General features: G+C 38.2%; 1 protein-coding gene across 4 annotated transcripts in view; it reads left to right on the top strand.

The window, feature by feature from the left end:
- IMPG2 (interphotoreceptor matrix proteoglycan 2) overlaps positions 1 to 24,929 on the top strand; it is a 233,472-nt gene that overhangs the window by 44,160 nt on the left and 164,383 nt on the right. For all 4 annotated transcript variants that reach the window (XM_035015279.1, XM_035015278.1, XM_035015280.1 and 1 more), the window contains exons 9-12: positions 2,214 to 2,458; positions 6,788 to 6,873; positions 22,063 to 22,366; positions 23,348 to 24,636. In XM_035015279.1, the coding sequence (XP_034871170.1) occupies positions 2,214 to 2,458; positions 6,788 to 6,873; positions 22,063 to 22,366; positions 23,348 to 24,636 (1,924 nt within the window). The remainder of the gene's footprint in view (positions 1 to 2,213; positions 2,459 to 6,787; positions 6,874 to 22,062; positions 22,367 to 23,347; positions 24,637 to 24,929) is intronic.

Genomic DNA, 24,929 nt, shown 5'->3' with positions numbered 1-24,929 from the left:
CCAGGCGCCCCTATTTACCCATTTTTGAGAGAGAAGCAGGCTCCCCACTGAGCAGGGGCTTGATCCCAGGATGCCTGGGATCATGACCTGAGCCGAAGGCAGAAGCTTAACCGCTTAACTAAGTCACCCAGGCACCTGGAAGTTGGGTGATTTTAATGACCAGTATCATCAAGCCATGCTAGCTATGTTGTGGCTGTCTCCAATTTAGGGATCTATTTTTACAAGGAAGCCACAATAGTGAAATAAATTAGTTGACTAATCCCTTTTTCTAGACTCCATGAGATCATTCTCATTATGTTGATACTTTTTGTTTAGATATGTGAATACCTTGATTAGACTGTTGTTTTTTTTTTTTTATATTCAGACAAGTTTAGATTTCTATTTATTTAGTAGGCACTGGGGGGCCCTCAGTGCCAGGGACCATGCTGAACACTGGGGATAGAAACTCAAGGAGAGACTGAAAGGCAGTCACTTTAAACAAAATCTTTTTACAAAACCACAAAAGCTGTAATCAAAGAATATATAATGATACATAAGTAAGTTCAGAGGGGGAAGTGCTTAAATTATTTGTATGCTTTGATTTGGGAGTCATTTTGGTCTTACAGAATGTCAGAAGGAGGCAAATTGTTTCCATTGCCTGTCTCTCTTGAGTGTTTTATCTTTGGGAAGATAGCGTTCTCCTTTCCTCTGGAAGGATCTTGGTGTGACTTGCTGGGTCCTGCTTCTGATGGCTGTGTCTCATAGACTGGGGGAAGCCAGAGTGATGACGAGAGCAAAGCTGTCTCATAATGACTTTTTTGGGTAGTAGTTTAATTAAAGCTACTGAGAGTATAGCATAGTAATTCAGAATTCAGATGCTGGAGTCAAGCAGACCTGTGTTTGAATCTTGACTCTACCACGTACATGTTTCAAAATTTTAGGCAAGTCTTCTAACTTCTTTAAAGCTCAGTTTCTTCAATAATAATCTGAAGATAATAAAACCTTCACGGGGTTATTATGAAAATTATATGAGATAAAGCATATGAAATAACTGTCACATCGTAAGCACTTTTAAAATGTTAGCTTTTAGTTGTTAGAGAAATATGAGTTAGAGTCTAGAAGGAGTATTTTTATTGGCTTCAAAATTTTATAATCTGGTGTTATTTCTCCAAAATGATTATTTAAGAAAATATCAAATGACATGTCAACTACTATTTATGTATTTTTACTCTACCCTTTATTCTAAGAAATCTTCTCTTTGTTTGCTTATGGAAAGGTAGATAGTAAAAAAGCCCAATCTCAGACAGTTCTTTGTTAGCTCATTAAGGTTTTATTCAACTCATTAATGAAGGAGCCAGTTCAAAAATGAAAGCTAGTTTGTAGAGCATTTGAAAAACAGAAATTTATATAGTCAATTTGGGAAAGGTTTAGGGTAGTAAAATCATAAACTTTGGAGTCATCATTACTACCAGGCCAAAAAAAAAAAAAAACCCTGATCACATTTTAATAGTTTTATTTCAGTTTAGTTTCAAACTTTATAGGACTGTAAATTGTCTGGACTATCAAACAAAATTACATCTCCTGAGAGACTTAGATAACTGTCATATCAGAAAATATTCTAGCATGATATTAAAAAAAACACAAGTCATCAATTTGCTTTATTTTCAAGTATTTCATATTTTCCGTTCCCAATAACTATGCTTTAGTTCATAGTAATTAAGCTTCTTTATTGCTTCACTACCCCCCTTCCATTGTGGAGTACATAATCTGTCCAATAACAGTAAGAAAGAGAGATGAGAGAATTACCCACTGTTGGGTGGAGTTAGAAGGTTTTGTTTTGTTTTGTTTTGTTTTAAATCAGGGAGGAGAAATGCTAATAGGGAAAGAAGGAAGCTGGCAGATAGTGGAGAGGAGCTGTTGGCTCTGATGGAGGAAAGAAGGGGTGAGAATGGTGGGGAAGAGCGTGCTCACATATTCTGCAGAGTTGCCTCTCTGGCCTCCTTAGAACGTTTTCCATGTTCTTAGAGCTATGAACCTCTGTTCTCTAGGAAGCAGGAGGGGATGGCAAAAGGTTGTCCAGAGTCAGCAGAGAATGGTGGTGGAATCCATGCTTTTTGAGACCCCCCATCTTTACCCTCCTCCCCCAGGTGTAGTGTTTGTGCTCCATGGGTTCAAAGCTCCTTTCTTTGTGTTTCCTTAGCAGGGTCTAATTTGTTCTCTGTTTTCATCCATAGTGGCATAGATGTTCATTATGCAGTTACCTTCAATGGTGAGGCCATCAGCAATACCACCTGGGACCTAATTAGCCTTCATTCCAACAAGGTGGAAAACCATGGTCTTGTGGAACTGGATGATAAACCCACTGCCGTTTATGCAATTAGTAACTTCAGAGATTATATTGCTGAGATACTGCATCAGAATTTTTTGTTGGGGAACTCCTCTTTGAATCCAGATCCTGACTCCCTTCAACTTATCAATGGTGAGTTGATATCCATCATAAAGTCCTTGTACAGCTTTAGTTTCTTTTTCAATATACTCTGGTGAAAACTAATTTCTTTAAATATCTGTGGTTTTTAGCATTCTCTTGACTGCATGAGAGAGGAGCCATCCTGGTTCGAATGGAGCTTTAGCCACGTAGCTATTTGGGATAGATCAATCGGGAGCTCTTAGGAGTATTGTAAACAAAAAGCCACAAAGAGTGGGGAAAGTGGGGTGCCTGGGTGGCTCAGTCAGTTAAGCATCTGCCTTCAGCTCAGGTTATGATCCCAGGGTCCTGAGATCAAGCCCCATGTTGGGCTCCCTGCTTGGCGGGGAGTTTGCTTCTCCCTCTCCCTCTGCCTGCCACTCTGCCTACTTGTGCTCTCTCTCTCTCTGTCAGATAAATAAATAAAATCTTAAAAAAAAAAGTGGGGAAAGTGGAGAACAGCATGACATTTAGAAATAGTTTAGGGAAATGGGAGCAAAATATAGGAAAAAGGGAAGTGGAACCTGCAAGCATGAAGTGGAACAGGTTATAGTGCAGCTGGGCAACCAACACAGTAATTCTCCACAGGCAAATCGACTGGTGTAAAGACTTAAAAGCCAGAGAGCAGAAGACAAAAGAGTAGCTCAGGAAAGTTCAGGGAGGATCTTGGTCAAAGAAGAACTGATACTGGGTGATAGGCAGAATCCCAGAGAATCCAGTACTGAGTTTGAATTTAGATAGCTGGAGAGATCCGGTTATGATCTGAAATCAACAGGTGGATCTGGGATCATCAAGGAGGGGCTGACTACTTTGGATTTAGAGGTGAAAGAGTGGCCTAGTTAATCTCAGACTAAAGTTTACTAAGAATCTGGTTACTGGTGTTGCAACAGTTTAACTCATCAGGGACATGGTGTCCTGTTAAATTACTTCTTCATGTTTACTTCTTTATGATTTCTTCTCTCATGGGTGGTTTAGCTTTTAAGATGTCCATGGAGTAGGGCGCCTGGGTGGCTCAGTTGGTTAAGCGACTGCCTTCGGCTTGGGTCATGATCCTGGAGTCCCGGGATCGAGTCCCGCATGGGGCTCCCTGCTCGGCAGGGAGTCTGCTTCTCCCTCTGACCTTCCTCCCTCTCATGCTCTCTGTCTCTCATTCTCTCTCTCTCAAATAAATAAATAAAATCTTTAAAAAAAAAAAAAAAAAGATGTCCATGGAGTATATTTTACTGACATGATTGCATGGGAAAAGTACCAGATGCCAAACTGGAAAATTCATGAATGAGAGGCAATACTAACAATGATGCATTTTTATAGCCTCTTCAATTCCCACATTTTCTTAAGAGAAAAGAGTCTGTATCTTTTTTTTTAAGATTTTATTTATTTATTCATGAGATATATATATAGAGAGAGAGAGAAGCAGAGGGAGAAGCAGGCTCCCAAGGAGCAGGGAGCCCGATGCGGAACTCGATCCCAGGACCCTGGGATCATGACCTGAGCTGAAGGCAGACACTTAACCATCTGAGCCACCCAGACGCCCGAGAGTCTGCATCTTTTCAAGCAGTTATCACCTAGGCCTTGTGTGTGTGTGTGTGCGCGCGCATGTGTGTTTATGTAAATAAATAAAATACACATGAGAGAGAGAGAAAAGAGAGAAAAAAACTTTAATGAAATTTTACTATATATAATTCCTTACTTCCTAAAGAAGATATTTTTTGAGGGCTTCACTAAAACTTTAAATTGCTTTTCAATTATTTTGGCTGCTAGACTGATGTTTCCTTAAAATGACAGTGTGCTAAGACAGGGCCACAAAGTGGCTTGGACTTCATATGGGTTATATAGGACTTTAAAGTGGAGAAACTGTTTATTTATTATTTTAGAGATTGATTTATTTATTTTAGGGAGAGAGCATAAGTGGGGGGGAGGGGCAGAAGGAGAGGAGAGAGAATCTGAAGCAGACTCCCTGCTGAGTGTGGGGCTCCATCTCACCACCAGAGATCACGACCTGAACAGAAACCAAGAGTCCAAAGCTTAACCAACTGCACCACTGAGGCTCTCCTAAAGTGGAGAAACTCTTTCTTCGTAGATGATAGTGATATTAGGCTATCAGTTCTAAAACACGAGAGAACCTTTGTATTTTGGAGCAGTGCAGGTATCCTGGGCTTACTGTCTCATATACTCCTTTTTCATTGTTATATCTTGTTGGAATACCTGAGCCAGATAAAATAGTGAAAAGAGAAGAAGCCTGTTATAATCTCAAATTGCTGAAGTCCTTTTGGCAAGGCTGGTATAGACTAGCTGGGGGCTACCTATGTGGACAGCAAATAGGCAGAAGGTCCCAGGAATCTGGATATTGGGATCTGAGAAAAAAATATAGCTAAGAGGTCACCTGAAGGGGATGGGAACCTAAACTGAGCAGAAAGTAGAAACACCAAGGTTAATAACGAGGGTAGTGGAAGAAGGACATGGAGATTAAGGTTTGCAACAGGCAAAGTGAGATTGTTTAGGAAACTAAATCCACAAACAGCATAGGAAGGTCTTCCTTTTATGTGGAGCCTGGTTGTAGCCTACCTCCAAGGTGTCCTGAAAAGAAGTTTAACAACTGAGAATTTCTAAGCAAATTTAACAAAAGCTTTAGGATATACAGGAGAAACTAATTCGGATGCTTTGATCTTTCATTAGATGTATGTTTCAATTGCACAAAATTTGGTCTCTAAAATCTATTTCTATTGTCATGACAACTCAGAATTCTGAACGGATGTAGCTTTCTACGTAACCTGGTCATCATTTCTTAAAGATAGATCATCCTTGATCCGTGGTGCTTATTTTCCGTAGAAGACAAGATAACCGTATACACAATTGAAAAAGAGTTTTGGAAAATACTTAAATCCAATAGGGTTTTTGGCTTGTCATTGATCCCTTTATGTCAGGCCAGTGGTAACAGGTGAATAAAGAGAGATTCTGTTTCTATTTTTGGTGCATGCACCAGATCAAATTGTGGCAATCCTTTTTTTTTTCTTTAGCTTTTATAGATTCCCTCTCCCCTTCAGGCAAAATCAATTTCTTCTTTGTATCCCACACATTGTATATATGCCCCTCACATCATTTTATAATTTGTGTTTCTCTCTCTGACATAGGGAATACTTGCATAGGAGAAACTTGGCTTTATTAATGTTTATAGTCTCAACTTTATCAAAGACTGTAGTAACTAGCAAGGATTCAGTAAGGCTTTGTTGAATTACATTATACAATCTATTGTCTTACCTTTATTGCTCTTTAATATGGTATAGCAGTAAACTCTCTCGTGCCCTAACCATTTTTCAAAGATACTTTCTGCCAAAGAGGAAATCATTTTTCATAATTTTCTCCATTCTTAGCATCAACCAAATGCATTGGAATTTCAGTTTAACTTCCTTATTAAAATGAAAAAAAATTCAGTTTAAAAATATCTGCTTCACAGGAATCTTGAAAAGAGTAAACTGCTTAAAAGGAGAAAAAGAAATAATATAGGAATGTCTTAAATGTAATAATGAGGAGAATATTTTATGATGGAGTCTTATAAATCTGATAGATTGTGTTACTATTGATGCTGTCAGGCCAGGTCTGAGGACCCAGAGAGGGTCCCACAGGGCCAGCCAAGAGGGTCCTTGGTGACACACAGGATAGAAATCAAGCACAAGCCAGCAGGAAGGGAGAGAGCAGAGTTTATTGAAGATATATATAGAGAGAGCAGATACAGACAGAGTATCTGGGAGACTTGGTAAAGAAAAGGAGAGAGTTGTGTCTTTGCTTGGGGTCTGGGGTTTTTAATGAGGATTGTGGTCTGGTGTACATGTCCTCTCAGGCATCCAGGAACCAGCTAGAACAAGGACAATGGTCCAGGTGTCCTTCCTAAGCCACTTATTCCTTGGAGCCAGGCAGTCTTGACATTGAGATGTTTAGTGCCCGTGGTCTGGAATACGCATATGATGGCCTCATCACATCATTCTCCCATGGCCCTTCCTTCAATGTTATCTGTTGTGCTGGAAGACTCTAAAAAAATCATTAACTTCTTGTCCCTTACAAGGAGGACATTGACTGTTTGTTCTATGAGGCGTGTGTAAAGTGAGGGTACAGGTTCTAGTAAGAATAGAAGCAGGAAAAAGAGCAAAAAGCAGATTTTTATGGAGTCTTTCAGTTTCCCTATCTCAATACAGGCAAAATATCTGAATAAAGTAACAAACATTTTCTAAGCAAGTCTCCCTTATCTGTTGTGCCAAGATCTAAACTATTAAAAAGAACAACCTAATTTTTAGTTGTCCCTGAACCTCAAATATAATAGTGTCTCAACTAAAAATGTTCTTTCTTCAGTGAGAGGAGTTTTACTTTCTGAAACTGAAGACCTAATTTGGAACACCCAAAGTTCAAGTCTTCAGTCAACCCCACCATCCATTCTGGTAAGTATGTTTCTGTGTTTTATGCCTGGAATCAGGCCCTCAAACTTCTCTTCTTTATACACTTACCTGCTTACTTTAGCGTCATGAATTTCCTGAGCTGTTTCTATTTCAAATATTTTCTTACATCATCCTTGGAACATTATTCACAGTTGTCAGCTCCGGAGTCCCAAGTATTAGTTCAGAAAATTTAAGCCTTCTGCAGTGGTTAAATGAAGTCTGCACTGGTTAATTTCCAAGCTCTAAATGTGGTATAAAACTTACTTATGGTTTATACTTGTTTGGTAATAATTAAGCTATAAGTGCCCACTGAGTTGTTCTTTGAAAGTTACTCAGAAGTAGTTTTTATAGCCAAGACTATAAATTGATGTACATAGGTACAGAGTATAGATTTGCATTCCAAGGATTGTAGTGAAGAAAAATGTTAGATTCCAAAGCATATAGAATAGCGTGTGTACAGGAGAGAGAGAAAGAAGAATAAAAATAACAGCTAACTGACAAATGACAGGGACTCAAAATCAGGCCTCCTTTTAACCTGGACTGAAAACATTCCCATTTGCACAGAAACATCATCGAAGAATGTTCCTTTTTGTTCTTACCACCCAACTCCCCTGGGCGATCCTCTGTCCCCTCTAAATCCCTCCACTTGCCACTTCACCCATAGAGAGGCATCTAATAGAAAAGAAAGTGGCTTCCTTGACTATAGTTGAAACAACAGCAGTGCCAGCTACAACCACAGCACCCCTGGAGGCCACCTGGTTACAAAGCATCCATGAATCTTTTGTTACCACATAGAGTCGGGGGACTCCCTTCTACAGTCCCTGAGACTCCTACTCTCCTGAGACTTTTCTGCCTCATAGAAGCTTCTTGAAATACTTGTTTCTTGACTTTAACCCTGCAGTGAACATTTACAAAGTCTGCCCCAAATTCACTTAGCCATTAATATATGCAGCCATTTCTTATACTCCGTTATAGAGCAGCTCAGTTTTGAAATGTGGTGTCATTGGAAATACTCTTCTCACTGAGTTCCATATTGGAGAAAAAAAGTTAGGGGGGATTGACACTAGAGATTACATTATTTGGTGTTTATTTATTCATTCATTCAAATATATTTATTGCGTGCTTTTCATGTGCCAAGTACTGGGAAAACTAAGATGAATAAGGGTATGGGCTTGCCCTCAAGAAGTTTCCAGTCTGGTAGACAGACTTTTCCACAGATACAGTGATGCTGTCATAGAAGTCCATTCAGGATGCATTGGCAGAGGGTGGTGATTCACAGTGAACATCGCACCACTAGTCTTCAGTCCTTCTAATCCTATTCATCTTGGGCTTCTCTAACCATAGATCTGTGATGATACTTAGAACGATGTTGTAAAGATAGGAATTTTTATATGAGCCAGAGGTTGCAAGTTGGAAACCAGCCAGCTGGATCCAGCTGTAGGCATGTGTTTGGGGCCAAATTTTTAAAGAAGCTAACATTTAACAATTGGGATATTTTTGCAGGAAAATGTAGATTTCCAACTTCTTTTGAAAACCAGGAAGATCTGGTATCCTTAGGTCCAGGTCCCCTGTTGCAGAAAGTGGTTAGGGTTTGGCTGAAAGGGGCTGCCCCTTTAATGCTGATAAACACTGACTAACTGGGCACACATGGTGCCTGTAATGTGGTTCCATTTGCATTAAAGCCAACCCCTCAGTTTTTTGAATAGTGATAACTGTGGGGGCATTAAGTAACAATTTGAGGAGACAGTAGGATTGTTAATGGATGATAATAAGGCATGAAAAGAAGAATGATTGATTAGAAGTGTGTGGTTATTGATTTTCCTTCTTTTTGGGGGGCAAACTGTTAACAAGATCTTGTTCTTTTATAGAAATGAGATTAAAAATTTTTTTTACAGATTTGATTTTTAGAAATTATTTTAGAGGTAGGAATGTTGGGATATTGAATTTGACACGTTTTGGCATCCTAACTTGGAAAATCACATGTTGCACAGTGTGCTTTCTATAGTGCTAGCAAGCTTTTCAGTTGGCATTCACAGAAGTGAAACTGGGCCAGTATAAGTTAATATGCTACATTGAACTAAAAGAATTCTTGAGTTGAATTTGTTGCTATGGGAACATCTATTCCTATAAAAATAAATGAAGTGCTATTACTGGCATGTAGATGTTCTACCTTTCACAACGTATGACAAAGCTTCATTGCTATGCCATTTTTTAGGTGGCACTTATTTGGAGTAGACGGTCTCCTTATTTAAAAAGCCAAATTGTGGGTCGCCTGGGTGGCTCAGTCGGTTAAGCATTTGACTCTTGAATTCGGCTCGGTTTCACAGTCTCAGGGTCGTGAGATCCAGCACCCCCTCAAGCTCCCACTCAGCGTAGAGGAGTCTGCTTGAGATTCCTGTCTCTCCCTCGGCCTTTGCCCCTCCCCCTACTCGTGCTGTCTTTCTCTCAAAATAAGTAAATAAAATCTTAAAAAAAAAAGTCAAGTTGTTTACTTTCACTTTTTATGTGGCCCATTTGTGACTTGACTTTTATCAGAGATATTCTGTATTGTTTTAATTTTATGGAATGAAAAGGCATTTAATTTGTAGATATACTAAAATTATATATATTGTTTGAGGATTTCTTTTTCATTAAGGATTGAGCTGTTTTCCTAATGTGTGTCAGGTCATAGGTTCTGTCTGATAAAACTCAATTTTTTCAGCATGGGTTAAAGAGCTTAAACCATTTCACTTGGCATTTTGAAAAAATTCACATGTAGAATTTGCAAGGGTATAAATATGTCTGACTCAGCTGGATGAATGTGTAGCTTTAACACATCTTTAGAAGTGGTTTTAGATAATTAAGAGGGAAAAAAGTGAATTCCCTGGTATGGTTTGATGGTTATCATCCTAACTACTTTTCTGAGAAACAAACTTGGCATTGAGCAAATGACCTTCTTGCTTCTCCTTGAATGCATGTATGGTTTTAGATAATAGAAAAAGAAATGGGAAAGGAAGAAACTTTTCTGTCTATATAAACAACCTCCGTATTCAACATAGCAGATATTTACATATTAGAAAATGGGCTTTCCTCTCTCTCTTTGCTCTGTTTACCTGGGTCTTACAGACCTGTGGACATAGGCTAACCTGAGTGAGAATGGACTGCCAAGGCTGTTAGTTCTAGTTTCTCCTCTTGGAATCCTTTTGCATCTGGTTATGGATACGTATACGTATCTCTCAATGAACAGTCTGGTATAGTGGGCAAAGCACTGGGACTGGAACTCTAGAAACTCAGGGGTGTAGTTACGATTTTTTTTCTCTATTTTCTGTGACTGTGGGCATTTCACGTCTATGAGACTCAGTTTCTTATCTTTAATAGGCAAGATTAGACTACATGATTCAAGAGTCCTATTCTAAAATTTGATACTTCTGTTTTATTCACACACATGCACATGCTCACCCCCCTAAAATGGTTCTGAGACTCAGTTTCCAATATGTGAAGGGGGAGTGTTCCCACACAGAGCCACATATTTCTCCAGACACCAGCTGGGTGTTCAAGGATTCAACTCAATTCTGACACTATCTACCCAGAGATAGCATCAGATTCCACAGGTTAAGGGCTCAGTTCTACAAGACTGCCTCCCCACCCCCTGCCCACTTCCACTTCAGACATCAGTTGTTGCAAGCCTAGGTTGCTACCTGTGCTTTTGACCAACCAGCTATAAATCACAGGTTCCCATGACCTCTTCCTCAAGCTTGGTTAATTTGCTAGGATGGCTCACAGAATTCAAACATTGTACTTACTAGATTACTGATTTGTTATAAAAAGATACAATTCAGGAACAGCCTGATGGAAGAGATGCATAGGGCAAGGTATGTGCAAAGGGACGCAGAGCTTCCAAGCCCTCACCAGGTATGTGGCTCTCCTCAAATCTCCAGGTGTTCACTAACCCAGCTCTTTGGACCCTATCCTTTTGGGTTTTTATGGAGGCTTCATTAGATAGGTGTGATCGATTAAATCATTAGCCATTGGTAACTGATTCAACCTCTAGCCCCTCTCCCCTCCCTGGAGGTCATGGGATGGGACTGAAAGTTCCAACCCCTAATCACAAGGTTGGCTTTATTGGCAACAAGTACCCATCCATAGGTGCCCTCTAAAAGTCACCCCATTAATATAACAGAAGACACTTTAATAACTCTCAACACTTAGGCAATTCCGAGGATTTTGGGATCTGTGAGCCAAGAATTGTGGACACTAAGCAGATATATGTATTTTTTTAATAAATTACAATATCATACCTCTTTTCCTAACATAAGATTTATAAACCAAAGGAAGGTCTTTTTTTTTTTAAAAGATTTTATTTATTCATTTGAGAGAGAATGAGATAGAGAGAGCATGAGAGGGGGGAGGGTCAGAGGGAGAAGCAGACTCCCCGCCGAGCAGGGAGCCCGATGTGGGACTCGATCCTGGGACTCCAGGATCATGACCTGAGCCGAAGGCAGTTGCTTAACCAACTGAGCCACCCAGGCGCCCCAAAGGAAGGTCTTTTAAGCACATGAGCTTTTGGCAAGACGAGAGTTGGTAATTTTACTTAATTTGTTTTCCTTTCACACTCTGGACTTCAATTTGTTTACTTTTCATTTATCTGGAATTGAACTCTTGCTCTCTCCATCTGGACCATTCTTTTTTTTCTTCCCAGGTTTACTGAGATATAACTGACATAACATCATATAAGTTGAAGGTGTACGTGATGATTTTATACACTTATATATTGGGAAATGATTACCATCACCTCACATGATTACAATTTTTTTTGTGTGTGTGTGGTAAAAACATTTAAGATCTCTTTTAGCAATTTTCAAGTATGTAATACAACATCATTAATTATAGTCACCATGTTTAACATTAGATCTCCAGAACTTATTCATCCTATCACTGGATATTTGTACCTTGTGATCAACATCTCATTTCCCCAACCCCCCGCCCCTGGAAATAATCATTCTTGTCTCTATTTATGAAAGTTCAGCTTTTTTAGATTCCACATATAAGTCACATCAGGCAGTATTTGTTTCTCTGTCTAGTTCATATCCCTTAGCATAATGTCCTTAAGATCCATCCATGTTGTTACGAAGAGCAGGATTTCCTTCTTTCCCATGGCTGAAAAGTATTCCATTGTGTGTATTTGTGTGTGTGTGTGTGTTACACACACCACATCTTCTATTATCCATTCATCCTTTGATAGACACTTATGTTGTTTCCATATCTTAGCTATTGTGAATAATGCTGGTATGAACATAGGGGTGTAGATATTGCTTTGATATACTGATTTCATTTCCTTTGTGTATGTACCCAGAAATGGGGATTGCTCAATCATATGGTGGTTTTATTTTTAATTTTTTGAAGAAACTCTGTATTGTTTTCCATAATGGCTGTACTAATTTATATTTCCACCAATATGAACAGGGCTCCCTTTTCCCCACATCATTGCCACACCCATTATCTCTTGTCTTTTTGATAATAACAATTCTGATAGGTATGAGGTGATACTCATTGTGGTTTTGATTTGCACTTCCCTGATGATTAGCATCTTTGAACATCTTTTTATATACTTACGGCCATTTGTATGTCTTTTTTGGAAAAATATCTATTCAGATCCTCTGCCCATTTTTAATCAGATTATTTGTTTTTACTATTGAGTTGTATGAGTTCCTAATATTTTTGGGATATTAACCTCTTATCAGATATATAATTTGTCAATATTTTCTCTGATTCTGCATGTTGCCTTTTCATTTTGTTGATTATTTCTTTTGCTGTGCAGAAGCATTTCAGTTTGATGTAGTCCCACTTACTAATTTTTGCTTGTTGCGTTTGCTTTTGATGTCATATCCAAAAATCACTTCCAAGACTAAGCTTTTTTTTCTTTGTTTTCTTCTATGAGTTTTACAGTTTAAGGTCTTATTTTTAAGTCTTTTTTCCATTTTGAATTAATTTTTGTGAGTGGTGTAAGATAGGGCTCCACTTTCATTCTTCTGTGTATAATTATCCAGTTTTCCCAATGCCATTTATTGAGGAGACAGTCCTTTCCCCATTGGGTGTTCCTATTGGTGTTTTCTTGTAATATTAGTTGACTGTATATGTTTGTGTTTATTTATGGGCTCTAAATTCTGTCCCTTTGGTTTATGTGTCTGTTTTTATGCCAATATGTTCTGTTGCTTTGTAATATAGTTGCTTCATAATGTAGTTTAAAATTGGAAGTGTAATAGCCTTTGGTTTTGTTCTTCTTTCTCAGAATTGCTTTGGATATTCAGGGTCTTTTGTAGTTCCTTATGAATATTAGGATTGTTTTTTTCTCTTTCTAAAATGCCATTGGAGTTTTAGTAGGGATTGCATTGAATCTGAAGATGTCTTTGGCTAGTATGGACATTTTTTTTTTAAGATTTTATTTTTATTTGAGAGAGACGGAGAGAGAATGAGAGAGATAGAGCACGAGAGTGGGGTGAGAGGCAGAGAGAGAAGCAGACTCCCCGCTGAGCAGGGAGCCTGATGTGGGTCTCGATTCCAGGGCCTCCGGGATCATGACCTGAGCCGAAGGCAGACACTTACCTGACTGAGCAATGCAGGCGCCCTTGTAGGGACATTTTGACAATATTAATTTTTCCAATCCATGAATACAGCATATGCTTCCATCTATGTGTGTTGTTTTCAATCTTTCATCAAAGTCTTACAGTTTTCACTACGTGGATCTGTTACCTCCTTGGTTAAATTTATTCCTCAGGTTGTTATTGTTTTAGATGCTATTATAGAAGAGATTATTTTTCTTTTACAAATAGTTTGTTGTTAATGTACAGAAATATAATTGGCGTCTGTATGTTGATCCTGCTGTATCCTGTAACTTTACTTAATTTGTTGATTAGTTCTAACAGTTTTTTAAAAAGATTTATTTATTTATTTTAGAGAGAGCATGAGTGGGGGGAGAAGCAGTGGGGGAGGGAGAAAATCTCAAGCAGACTCCCTGCTGAGTGCAGAGCCCATTGTGGGGCTCGATCTCTACAGAGCCTGTTGCAGGGCTCAGTCTCACAACCCTGAAATCATGACCCCAGCCGAAATCAAGAGTCAGATGCTTAACCAACTGAGCCACCTAGGAGCCCCAGTTCTAACAGTGTTTTGATTTTTTAAGGATTTTATATACATAGGATAATGCCATCTGGAGCAGACCATTTTACCTCTTCCTTTCTGATTTGAATGCCTTTTATTTATTTTTCTTGCCTAATTGCCTTGGCTGGGACTTCTAGTCTTATACTAAATAAGATGGTAATAGTGAGAACCCTTGTCTTATTCTTCATCTTAGCAGGAAAGCTTCAGCCTTTCACAATTGAGTTATGATATTTGCTGTGCGTTTGTCGTACATGGCCTTTATTATGTTGAGATATGTTGCTTCTGTACCCAATTTGTTGAGGGTTTTTATCATGAAAGGATGCTGAATTTTGTTAAATACTTTTCTGTATCTATGGAGATGATTATATGATTTTTTATTCTTCATTTTATTAATGTGGTATATCACATTTATTGATTTGTATATGTTGAATTGTCCTTATATCCCAGGGATAAGTCCTCCCCAGATCCTTGTGGATGTTTCTTCTAATTTGCTTTGAATTCAGTTTGCTAATATTTTGTTGGCAATTTTAGCATTTTATTAATCAGGGATATTGGTCTATCATTTTACTTTCTTGTAGTATCTTTGTCTGGTTTTGCTATCAGGGTAATGCTAGCTTTGTAGAATAAGTTTGGGAGTGTTCACTCCTGTTTGATTTTTGGGAAGAGTTTGAGAAGGACTGGCATTAGTTTTTCCTTAAATGTTTGGTAGAATTACCAGTGAAACCATCTGGTCCTGTATATTGTTAGGTCCATTTGGTCTAAAGTATAGTTCAAGTCCATCATTTTCTTTTCCTTTTTTTTAAAATTTAACTTAATTTTATTATGTTATGTTAGTTCCCATACAGTACATCATTAGTTTTTATGTAGTGTTCCATGATTCATTGTTTTCGAATAACACCCAGTGCTCCATGCAATACGTACCCTCCTTAATACCCATCACCGGGCTAACCCCCTCCCCCTGCTGGCCCTCTAAAACCCTCATTTTGTTTCTCGGAGTCCATAGTCTCTCATGGTTCCTCTCCCCCTCTAATCCCCCCCCCTTCATTTTTCCCTTCCTTCTCCTAATGTCCTCCATGCTATTCCTTATGTTCCACAAATAAAGGGAAACCATATGATAATTGACTTTCTCTGCTTGACTTATTTCACTTAGCATAATCTTCTCCAGTCCCATCCATGTTGATGTAAAAGTTGGGTATTCATCCTTTCTGATGGCTGAGTAATAGTCCATTGTATATATGGACCACATCTTCTTTATCCATTTGTCTGTTGAAGGGCATCTCAGCTCTTTCCACAGTTTGGCTATTGTGGACATTGCTGCTATGAACATTGGGGTGCATATGGCCCTTCTTTTCACTACATCTGTGTCTTTGGGGTAAATACCCAGTAGTGCAATTCCTGGGTTATAGGGTAGCTCTATTAGAGGCCGACAACCCTAAGTTTCCTACAAAACAGGAGCATCTAGCTTGGGTTGTGGTCAATAATTTGGACTCTGTACATTCCCTCAACCACCCCTCAACAGAATGACTAGGAGGAGGAACCCCCAAAATAGAAAAGACTCAGAGACTGTGGCTTCTGCCACAGATTTACAAATGGATACAGATATAACCAAGATGTCAGAAATGGACTTCAGGGTAACAGTTATGAAGACAATAGCTAGAATGGAGAAATCAATTAATGGCAACATAGAGTCTCTGAGGGCAGAAATGAAAGCTGAATTGGCAGAACTTAAAAATGCTATCAATGAGATCCAATCTAATCTAAATACTCTAACAGCTAGGGTAAATGAGGCAGAAGAACGAATTAGTGATCTAGAAGATCAATTGATAGAAAAGAAGGAAAATGGAGGCCTGGGAAAAACAGCTTATAATCCATGAAAAAAGAATTAGAGAAATAAGTGACGCTGTGAAACGTCCCAATGTCAGAATTATTGGGATCCCTGAGGGGGTGGAGAGAGAGAGAGGACTAGAAGATATATTTGAGCAAATCATAGCTGAGAACTTCCCTAATCTGGGGAATGAAATAAACATTCGTGTCCTAGAGGCAGAGAGGACCCCTCCCAAGATCAAGGAAAACAGACAAATGCTTTGGCATGTAATAGTAAAACTCGCAAATCTTAGAACCAGAGAAACCATCTTAAGGGCAGTTAGGGGGAAGAGATTCCTTATGTACAGAGGGAGGAACATCAGAATAATGTCAGACTTGTCCACAGAGACCTGGCAAGCCAGAAAGGGCTGATAAGACATATTCAGGGTACTAAATGAGAAGAACATGCAGCCAAGAATACTTTATCTGGCAAGGCTGTCATTTAGAATGGATGGAGAGGTACAGAGCTTGCAAGACCAGCAGAAACTGAAAGAATATGTGACCACTAAGCCAGCCCTGCAAGAAATATTAAAGGGGGTTCTATAAAAGGAGAAAGACCCTAAGAGTGATATAGAACATAAATTTACAGAGACAATCTATAGAAACAAGAACTTCACAGGCAACATGATGACAATAAATTCATATCTTTCAATAATCACTCTCAACGTGAACGGCCTAAATGCTCCCATAAAACGGCTAAGGGTTGCAGATTGGCTAAAAAGACAGGACCCATCCATATCCATATGAGTCTACAAGAGACTCATTTTGAACCTAAAGATACATCCAGACTGAAAATGAAGGGATGGAGAGCCATCTTCCATGCCAATGGACCTCCAAAGAAAGCTGGGGTAACAATCCTTGTATCAGACAAACTAGATTTTAAGCTAAAGACTGTAGTTAGAGACACAAAAGGACACTATATCATTCTTAAAGGATCTATCCAACAAGAAGATCTAACAGTTGTAAATATCTGTGCCCCCAACATGGGAGCAGCCAACTACATAAGCCAACTATTAACCAAAATAAAGAGTCATATTGATAACAATACGTTAATTGTAGGAGACCTCAATACTCCACTTTCAGTGATAGACAAATCATCTAGGCAGAAAATCAACAAAGAAACAAGAGCTTTGAATGACACACTGGACCAGATGGACCTCATAGATATTTACAGAACATTCCACCCTAAAACAACAGAATACTCATTCTTCTCAAGCACACAAGTCCATCATTTTCTTACTGATTTTCTCTCTGGATTATCTAGCCATTGTTCAAAGTGGGGATGTTGAAGTCCCCTATTATTGTATTGTTATCCATCCCTCCTTTCAGATCTGTTCATATTTGCTTTATATATTTAAGTGCTCCAATGTTGGGTGCCATTATATTTACAATTGTTACGTCCTCTTGATGAGTTGAGCTCTTTATTATTATATAATGACCTTATTAGTCTCTTGTTACAGTTTTTGAATTAAAGTCTATTTTGTATGATATGAGTATAGCTACTGCTGGTTTTGTTTTCTATTTGTATGGAATATTTTTTTTTATCCCTTCACTTTGAGCCTGTATGTGTCTTTAACTGAAGTGAGTCTGTTGTAAACAGCATATAGTTGGGTCTTATTTTTTATACTTTTAGTCAATTTCTGCCCTTTGAAGGGGGAATTTAATCCATTTACATTCAGAGTAACTTGATAAGTAAGGACTTATTTCTATCATCTTATTGTTTTCTGGCCCTTTTGTAATTCCCTTGTTTCTTTGTTTCTGTCTTGGTGTTTTCCTCTGTGAATTGATTGTTTTCCATAGTGTATGCTTTGATTCTCTTTTCTTTTTCTTTTGTGTATCTACTGTAGGTTTTTGCTTTGTGGTGACCATGAGGCTTACATAGAGCATCTTAGAGTTATAACAGTCTATTAACTTAACTTCAATGGCATACAAAAACTATCCTTTTACTCTCCTCCCCACTTTTGGTTTTTGATGTTACAGTTTACCTCTTTTTATATTGTATTCATTAACAAATTATTTTGACTAAACTTATAGCCAAATAGATTCCTTTCGAATTTTCTTTTGTGTACTTAGTATAAATTTTTGCTTTGTGATTACTATGAGGTTCACATGTATCATTCTATATATATATAAATGTTATATATATATAACATATATATATAAAACAGTCTATTTTAAGTTGATAGCAACTTAAATTTGAATACTTTCAACACTCTACATTTTTAACCTCCCCCATGTTTTATGTTTTTGATGCCACATTTACATCTTTTTATTTTATGTATCCCTTAACTAATTATTGTAGTTTTAGTTAATTTTACTACTTTTGTCCCTTATACTAGCTTTATAAGTGATTAATCCATTACTTTTATAATATGTTTAACTTTTCCTATGAGATTTTTACTTTTGCATGGTTTCTTGTCACATTAATCAGTGTCATTTCTTTTCAGCTAAAAGAAGTCTCTTTAATATTTCTGGTAAGACCTGTTTAGTGGTGATGAACTCCTTTAGCTTTTGCTTATCTGGAGAACTCTTTTCTTTACCTCTGTTCTGAATAATAATCTCACCGTGGGTGAATATTCTTTCCTTAAAGTACTTTGAGAATTTCATGCTACCACTTTCTGGCTTGCAAAGTTGCTGCTAAAATATCTGTTGATAGCCTTATATGGTTTCCCTTGCATGTAGTAAGTTCTTTTTTCTTATGCTGCACTTAGGAGTCTTTCTTTATCTTTATCTTTTGACATTTCAATTATAGTGTGTCTTGGTGTAGAGCTCTTTGGATTTATCTTTTTTGGAATTCTCTGTGCTTCCTGGACCTAAATGTCTGTTTCCTTCCTAGAGTAGAGAATCTTTCAGCCATTATTTATTCAAATAAGTTTTCTACCTCTTTTTCTCTCTCTTTTCATTCTGGGGCCTGTATAATATTTATATTATTCCATTTGATATTGTCCCATAGGTCCTTTAAGGGATTTTCACTTGTTAAAATTATTTTTTCTTTTTGTTGCTCTGTTTGGGTGAGTTCCATTGCTTTGTTTTCTATCTTGCTGATCTGTTTTTCTGCTTCTTCCAGTTTGCTGTTGCTGAACTCCTGTAATGTACTTTTCAGTGTAGTTATTGTATTTTTCAGTTCTATGACTTATGTTTGGTACTTTCTTATGTTTTGTCTCTGTTGAAGTTCTTTTTGTGCACATCCATTCTTCTGAGTTTGGTAAGCATCTTTATGAATATTATCTTGAACTCTTTATCAGGTAGATTACTTATCTTCATTTCATTAAGATCTTTTTCTGAGGTTTTGTCTTGTTCTTTCATTTGGAACATATTCCTCTACCTCCTCATTTTATCTGATTCTTTGTGTTTGTTTCTATGCATTAGATGAAACAACTACCTCCCCTGTATGAGTTTTGTTGGAGTGGTCTTATGTAGGGGATGACCCATGGGGGCCAGAAACACAATCCCCCTCTGGCCACCAGAGCCAGGTGCTCTCTGGGTTTCCCCTGTGTGGGCTGTGTGCACCCTCTGACTGTGGTGTGGCTGAGCTGTAGTGGGAGTGGTTGGGTGGGGTTCTTGCCCAGGCTGTCTGAGATATATTTTTGGCAAGGATGGGGGGTTGGGGAGGATGTGACACTTGGCTGGCTGGCTATGGCTTGGCTGTGGCATGGGGTGTGGGGTGGTGCTTGCCTGGCTGGCTGTGATGTGCTGTGATGTGGAATGAGAGCCCCACATGTGCTAGCAGGTTGGAGGGGGAGATTGCCAAAATGGCACTCACCAGCACCAGCATTGGTAAGGTAGAGTGAAATTGCAAAAATTATACCTGCCAGTGCTTCTGTCTTTAGAGAAAGCCCTAACAAGTTCCTTCCTTTTTGGCATTTGCTTTAGGGTTAGTGTGTCTCCTTCACATATCATCCAGGCACTTTTAATACCATAAAATCCACTACTGGGTATTTACTCAAAGAAAATGAAAACACTAATTCAAAAAGATATATGCACCCCCGTGTTTATAGAAGCATTATTTCCAATAGCCAAGATATGGAGGCAACCTAAGTGTCCATCAAAAGATGAATAAAAAGATGTGGTGTATATATATGCTGTGGAATATTATTCAGCCATAAAAAGAGTGAGATCTTGCCATTTGCAACAACATGGTTGGACCTAAAGGGTATTATGCTAAGTGAAGTAAGTCAGACAGAGAAAGACAAATACCATGTGATTTCACTTTATGTGGAATCTAAATGGACACATACACACACGTGCAAATGAATAAATAAACAACAACAACAAAAAAACAGAAACAGACCCATAAATACAGAGAACAAACTGGTAGCTATCAGAGGGGAGGATGGTAGGGCTATGGGTGGTTATCAGAGAGAAGGAAGGCTTCCAGCTATGGAATGAATAAGTCATAAGGATGAAAGGTACAGTATAGGGAATATAGTTAATGATATTTTAATAGCATTGTATGGTGACATATGGTAGCTACACTTGTGAACAAAGCATAATGTATAGAGTTGTAGAATCACTATGTTTTACACCTAAAACTAACATAATATTGTTTGTTAACTATACTTCAATTAAAAAAAAGATCAAAAACTCTCTCCGAAACAAACGAACAAACATATTGCTGCTTTTGCACTGGGTCCTAGGGCAAGAGTCTGTAAGTGAGTCCTTTAAGGGCAGGTTCTCCATTCCCTACAGTTCTGGACATAATCCCTGATGGTTTTATGTTTTAGGGGCTGGTCTCTCAGGTGCCAGACCCAAGGGTTGGGGTGCCTAATGTGGGGCACAAACTCCTTGCTCCTCAGGGAAGAGTTCCATGTTTTTGAGATTTCATTCTGATTGTGGATTGCAACTCTTTGGGTGGGGTTTTTGGTGAGAGCATATCTCTGCCTCTCCTACCAAAATCAGTGTGGCTCTTTTATTTTTTGTTGTGGAGATGCTGTTCATCTAGTTTTTAAGATTTTTTTCAGAGGAAATTATTCCATATGTAGCTGTAGATTTGTTGTGTCAGTAGGAGGAGGTGTGTTCAGTATCTTCCTATGTCGACATCTTAGACCCAACACCGGGAGATTTCTTAAAGGGTCTACCTAACAGAAAAGAAAACAATTCAACAGCTGAAGGAGTATTTTAGAAACCCAGCCTGAAATACTATAGGCAGAACACGATCAACCTATATCCTCTATGGGGGTATTTTAAAAGTACCATGTCTGGGTCCTACCCACAAGCAATTAAGTTAGGATCTCTGGGGTGTAAGGCTTAGACATTGGTGTTTTTAAAAAGCTTCCATGTGGTTTTAATGCTATTAAGGTAAAGAATGATTGTTCTTTTCTATTTTCCTTTTTCAGTTTTCACCCAGGAAATATTTTATGAATTTCTTCTTTACATATGGCACTTTTTATTTTTTGTTACTTATAACTCAACATAGATTGAAGTATATAAACTCTCACCAAATTCCATGGCCATTTTACCTATTAGGATCACCACTAAACTTTTTTGTGTAGACTTGTCTTCATATGATTAAATAATTAGCATGTTCAAGGATTGTGTTTCTACTTTTCTATTCCTGAAGTTAAATTTTAAGGTAGGATTAGTACTATATTACTATATTAGTAAAAAGTCACTAGAAAGAGAAAATTGTACTTTGTAAGTGTGATGCCATTTCATAGATGTTGCTATTCCTTTGAGGTAGCCAGACCACATTTTGATGTGGTGACATTTCTTACCAAAAGGAAAAACCTTAAGTACTTAAATACCTTTCAGAATGATTAATAAAATTGCTAATTGTTCTTTCCTGCTGGGGCAATGTGCTTAGGTCTTTGACATCAAATTATAGATATTAGTAATTATGTATTTAGAGTATTTAAGCTAATAAGACAGAATAAGGGACTGTCTAAAACAAGGTAAGTTTTTTCCCCACAAAGAATCTTTTGAATATATTATCTCATCTCTCCCCAATTTACAGATGTGATTCAAGAGGTACATGACTTTTCTCTAGATTTTTAATCTAGTATATGGGTTGAATAGGGATTTGATGAGAGCTCTGTTTGATTCTAGAGCCCATGTTCCCACCCTCCTCCCCACCAATATTACATTGTCTCTGTGTCCCTAGAAAATCCAGGAATGTGTATACATAGGTGATATTTGAAATCATTTTTTATGTGTTTCTTTTATGTATGATATGATTTAGCCTTTTTTTCCCCCCAGGATAATACCGTTCAAGCTGAATGGCCCTCAGCAGATGAATCTACCACCAGCAGTATTTCACCACTTGATTTCAGCTCTGGTCCTCCCTCAACCACTGGCAGGGAACTCTGGTCAGAAAGCCCTCTGGGTGATTTAGTGTCTACAGTCAAATTAGCCTTTCCCTCAAAGGTGGGCCTCAGTTCTTCCCCAGAGGTTTTAGACGTTAGCAGCTTGACTCTTCATTCTGTCACCCCAGCAGTGCTTCAGACTGGCCTGCCTGTGGTTTCTAAGGAAAAGACTTCTGGATCTCACATACTAGAAGATGGTAAGGGATTCTAATTACTTTTCATACTTTTTTACTTTATTGTGTCAGATGACAGGGTTTTGAAGAGAGAAAGAGACTAGGGTTAATAGAAAAGCATGGTAGCATCTATTAGGAGGAAATGTCTTGAGAAAGCCATGTGAGAGAGGGAATGGTCAGATTTAATTGGTTGGAATGGAGATTCCAAATAGGTAAATAATAAGAAATGAACTTGGTGGGCTGGGATGGGGATCAATTAATAGATATTTTGAACATCCTATTAAAGAATACATAATTAAATTACTATTGAAGAACTACTTTATTTACTTGAATATTATAGTGATAAACAACATCAAAGAAGATTATTATAGTAGCTTTTAATAGGATTGATTGTGGGGGCCAAGTATAGAGATTTTAGCTTGCGTTAGGCTTGAGAAAGGGAGAACTGAACTAGGGTAACTACAGCAGAGATTAAGAAATGAAAATCAAGTAGATGATTTAGATGTTGTGGAAGAAAGGAAAAGTCAATGTGACTTATGAATGGAGTATATAATGAAAGAGGAAGTTGAACAAAGATATAAATAATGAGTCCAAGATTTTAAACATTGGGTGAATTTGGAGGATGATGGGCAATAAACATAATTAGGAAATGGGAATTAAAAGACAAAATTTCCTCCCTTAGTTTCCACTAGATTCAGTCTTTGTTGTCAGTATGGTTACCAACAGTTCTTTATTTCCATGGAATAAAAAAATCAACTGTTTGAAGATGAATTCGTTCAATAGCTGAGATCTTATTATCCTCAGGGAAGAGGGGTATATTCATGAGTGGTTGTACCATATCACAAAAACATAATGAGTTCTTGCTTGCTAATTTAGCAGAGTAAAAATCAGCAACTGTATCTCCTAACTTAATGAGAAAAAACATAAGTAGCTGGCTTTATTAGGAGGACTAGGAATACATTTTGACAACTCTGTAGATTAATTAATGGAAAACTTTATTTTTAGGATTAATCAAAGTTGAAGGGTCAGAAGATTTTCTTTCTGTTCATCAATTGCCTTCAAGTCCATTCACTCACCCGGTGCCAAAGGAAACAATACCATCTGTGGAAGACTCTGGAGTGTCTTTGACATCCTCACCATATCTGACCTCATCTGTCACTGTAGATCTTCTTGCTAAAGAAGTAACTATACCTTCTGGCTTGGACTCTTTGGCCTCCAAAGTCAAAGACCAATTAGAAGTGAACACTTTGATGCCAGACACATCCATAGAAAAAGAGTTTATATATGAGAGTGGTTTAGGTTCAGGGTCTGGGCAAAAGGTAGATCAGATTACTTGGCCATGGAGTGAGACTTCATTAGAGAAGAGTTCTGAACCACTGTCTAAGTCATGGCTTGAAGATCAGGAGTCGCTTTCGCCAACTGAGGGTATAGATGAGAAATTAGTTATAGATGACAAAATAGATTCTACAGGGCAAAGTATTGACTATTTAAAGTATGGGCATTTTGATAGATCCACAAAGTTTCTAGAGGAAGAGCTCATTGGTGGACCTACTATGCCCATCTTTGCAGAGACCACAACTCAATCTGCATCTCTAATTCTTTCCAAGGAAATATCAGAGGTACCTGACATAGATTATTACTCAGTTACCAATGCACCTCTTCTACTGACATCTATAGCAATCTCTGCTTCTACTGATAAACCAGAGCTACCATTTCTAAAGGAGGATATGGAACAAACTACAGAGTCATCCAACCACGAATGGTTTGACAACGAGGTTTCAGTAATGAAGCCAGATATGCAACATTTGGGGACCATATTGCCAGAATCAGAGGTATTTTGGGCAGGAACTTCTTCCCTAGGGAAATTGTCTAGAGACACACTGGCAAGTACACCACAGAGTACTGACAAGCTCTGGTTGAAATCTTCCATGACACAGTCTACCAAATTGTCTCCAACCACAAGCTCCACCCTGCTAGAGGATGAAGTAATTATGGGTGTTCAGGATATTTCATTAGAACTGGACTGGATAGGCACAGATTTCAATCAGCCTGAGCTAATCCCGGAGGAAAATGGCAAGGTTGGTAGTTATGTGGAAATGTCTACAAATGTTCACTCCACAGAGAGGGCTATTGTGGTGCAGCCCACGGAAGGAGGTGACTTGAGTCATACCCAGACTGCAGGAGCTTTGTTGGTTTTCTTCAGCCTCCGAGTGACAAACATGCTGTTTTCAGAAGATCTGTTTAATAAAAACTCTTTGGAATATAAAGCACTGGAGCAAAGATTTTTGGAACTGGTAAGCACTAGAAGTGAAACATGGGCATTAGTGAATAATCATGTATGAACTAACCCTCTTTCCCCTAAACACGTAAGATCTGAGCCAATGAAAATGTGGTCTGTTGTGGACATTTCATTTACAGATAGTGTCATGGCCTAGCTTTGGTAGGAAAACAATAAGACAGATAGATACAAGAAATGGAAAACACAAATATGGCATGAGGGTGATGTACTAACTTAGATACTGAAGATTGTATTCCATCAGTTATGGGACTGAAACAAGTTTAAAATTTCTTTTCACATGTTACTGTG

The sequence above is a fragment of the Mirounga leonina genome, unplaced genomic scaffold (genome assembly GCF_011800145.1).
Source record: "Mirounga leonina isolate KUSES-001 unplaced genomic scaffold, KU_Mleo_1.0 Mir_169, whole genome shotgun sequence".
NCBI classification, from domain to species: domain Eukaryota; kingdom Metazoa; phylum Chordata; class Mammalia; order Carnivora; family Phocidae; genus Mirounga; species Mirounga leonina.
This window is presented reverse-complemented; position numbering and strand designations above follow the sequence as displayed.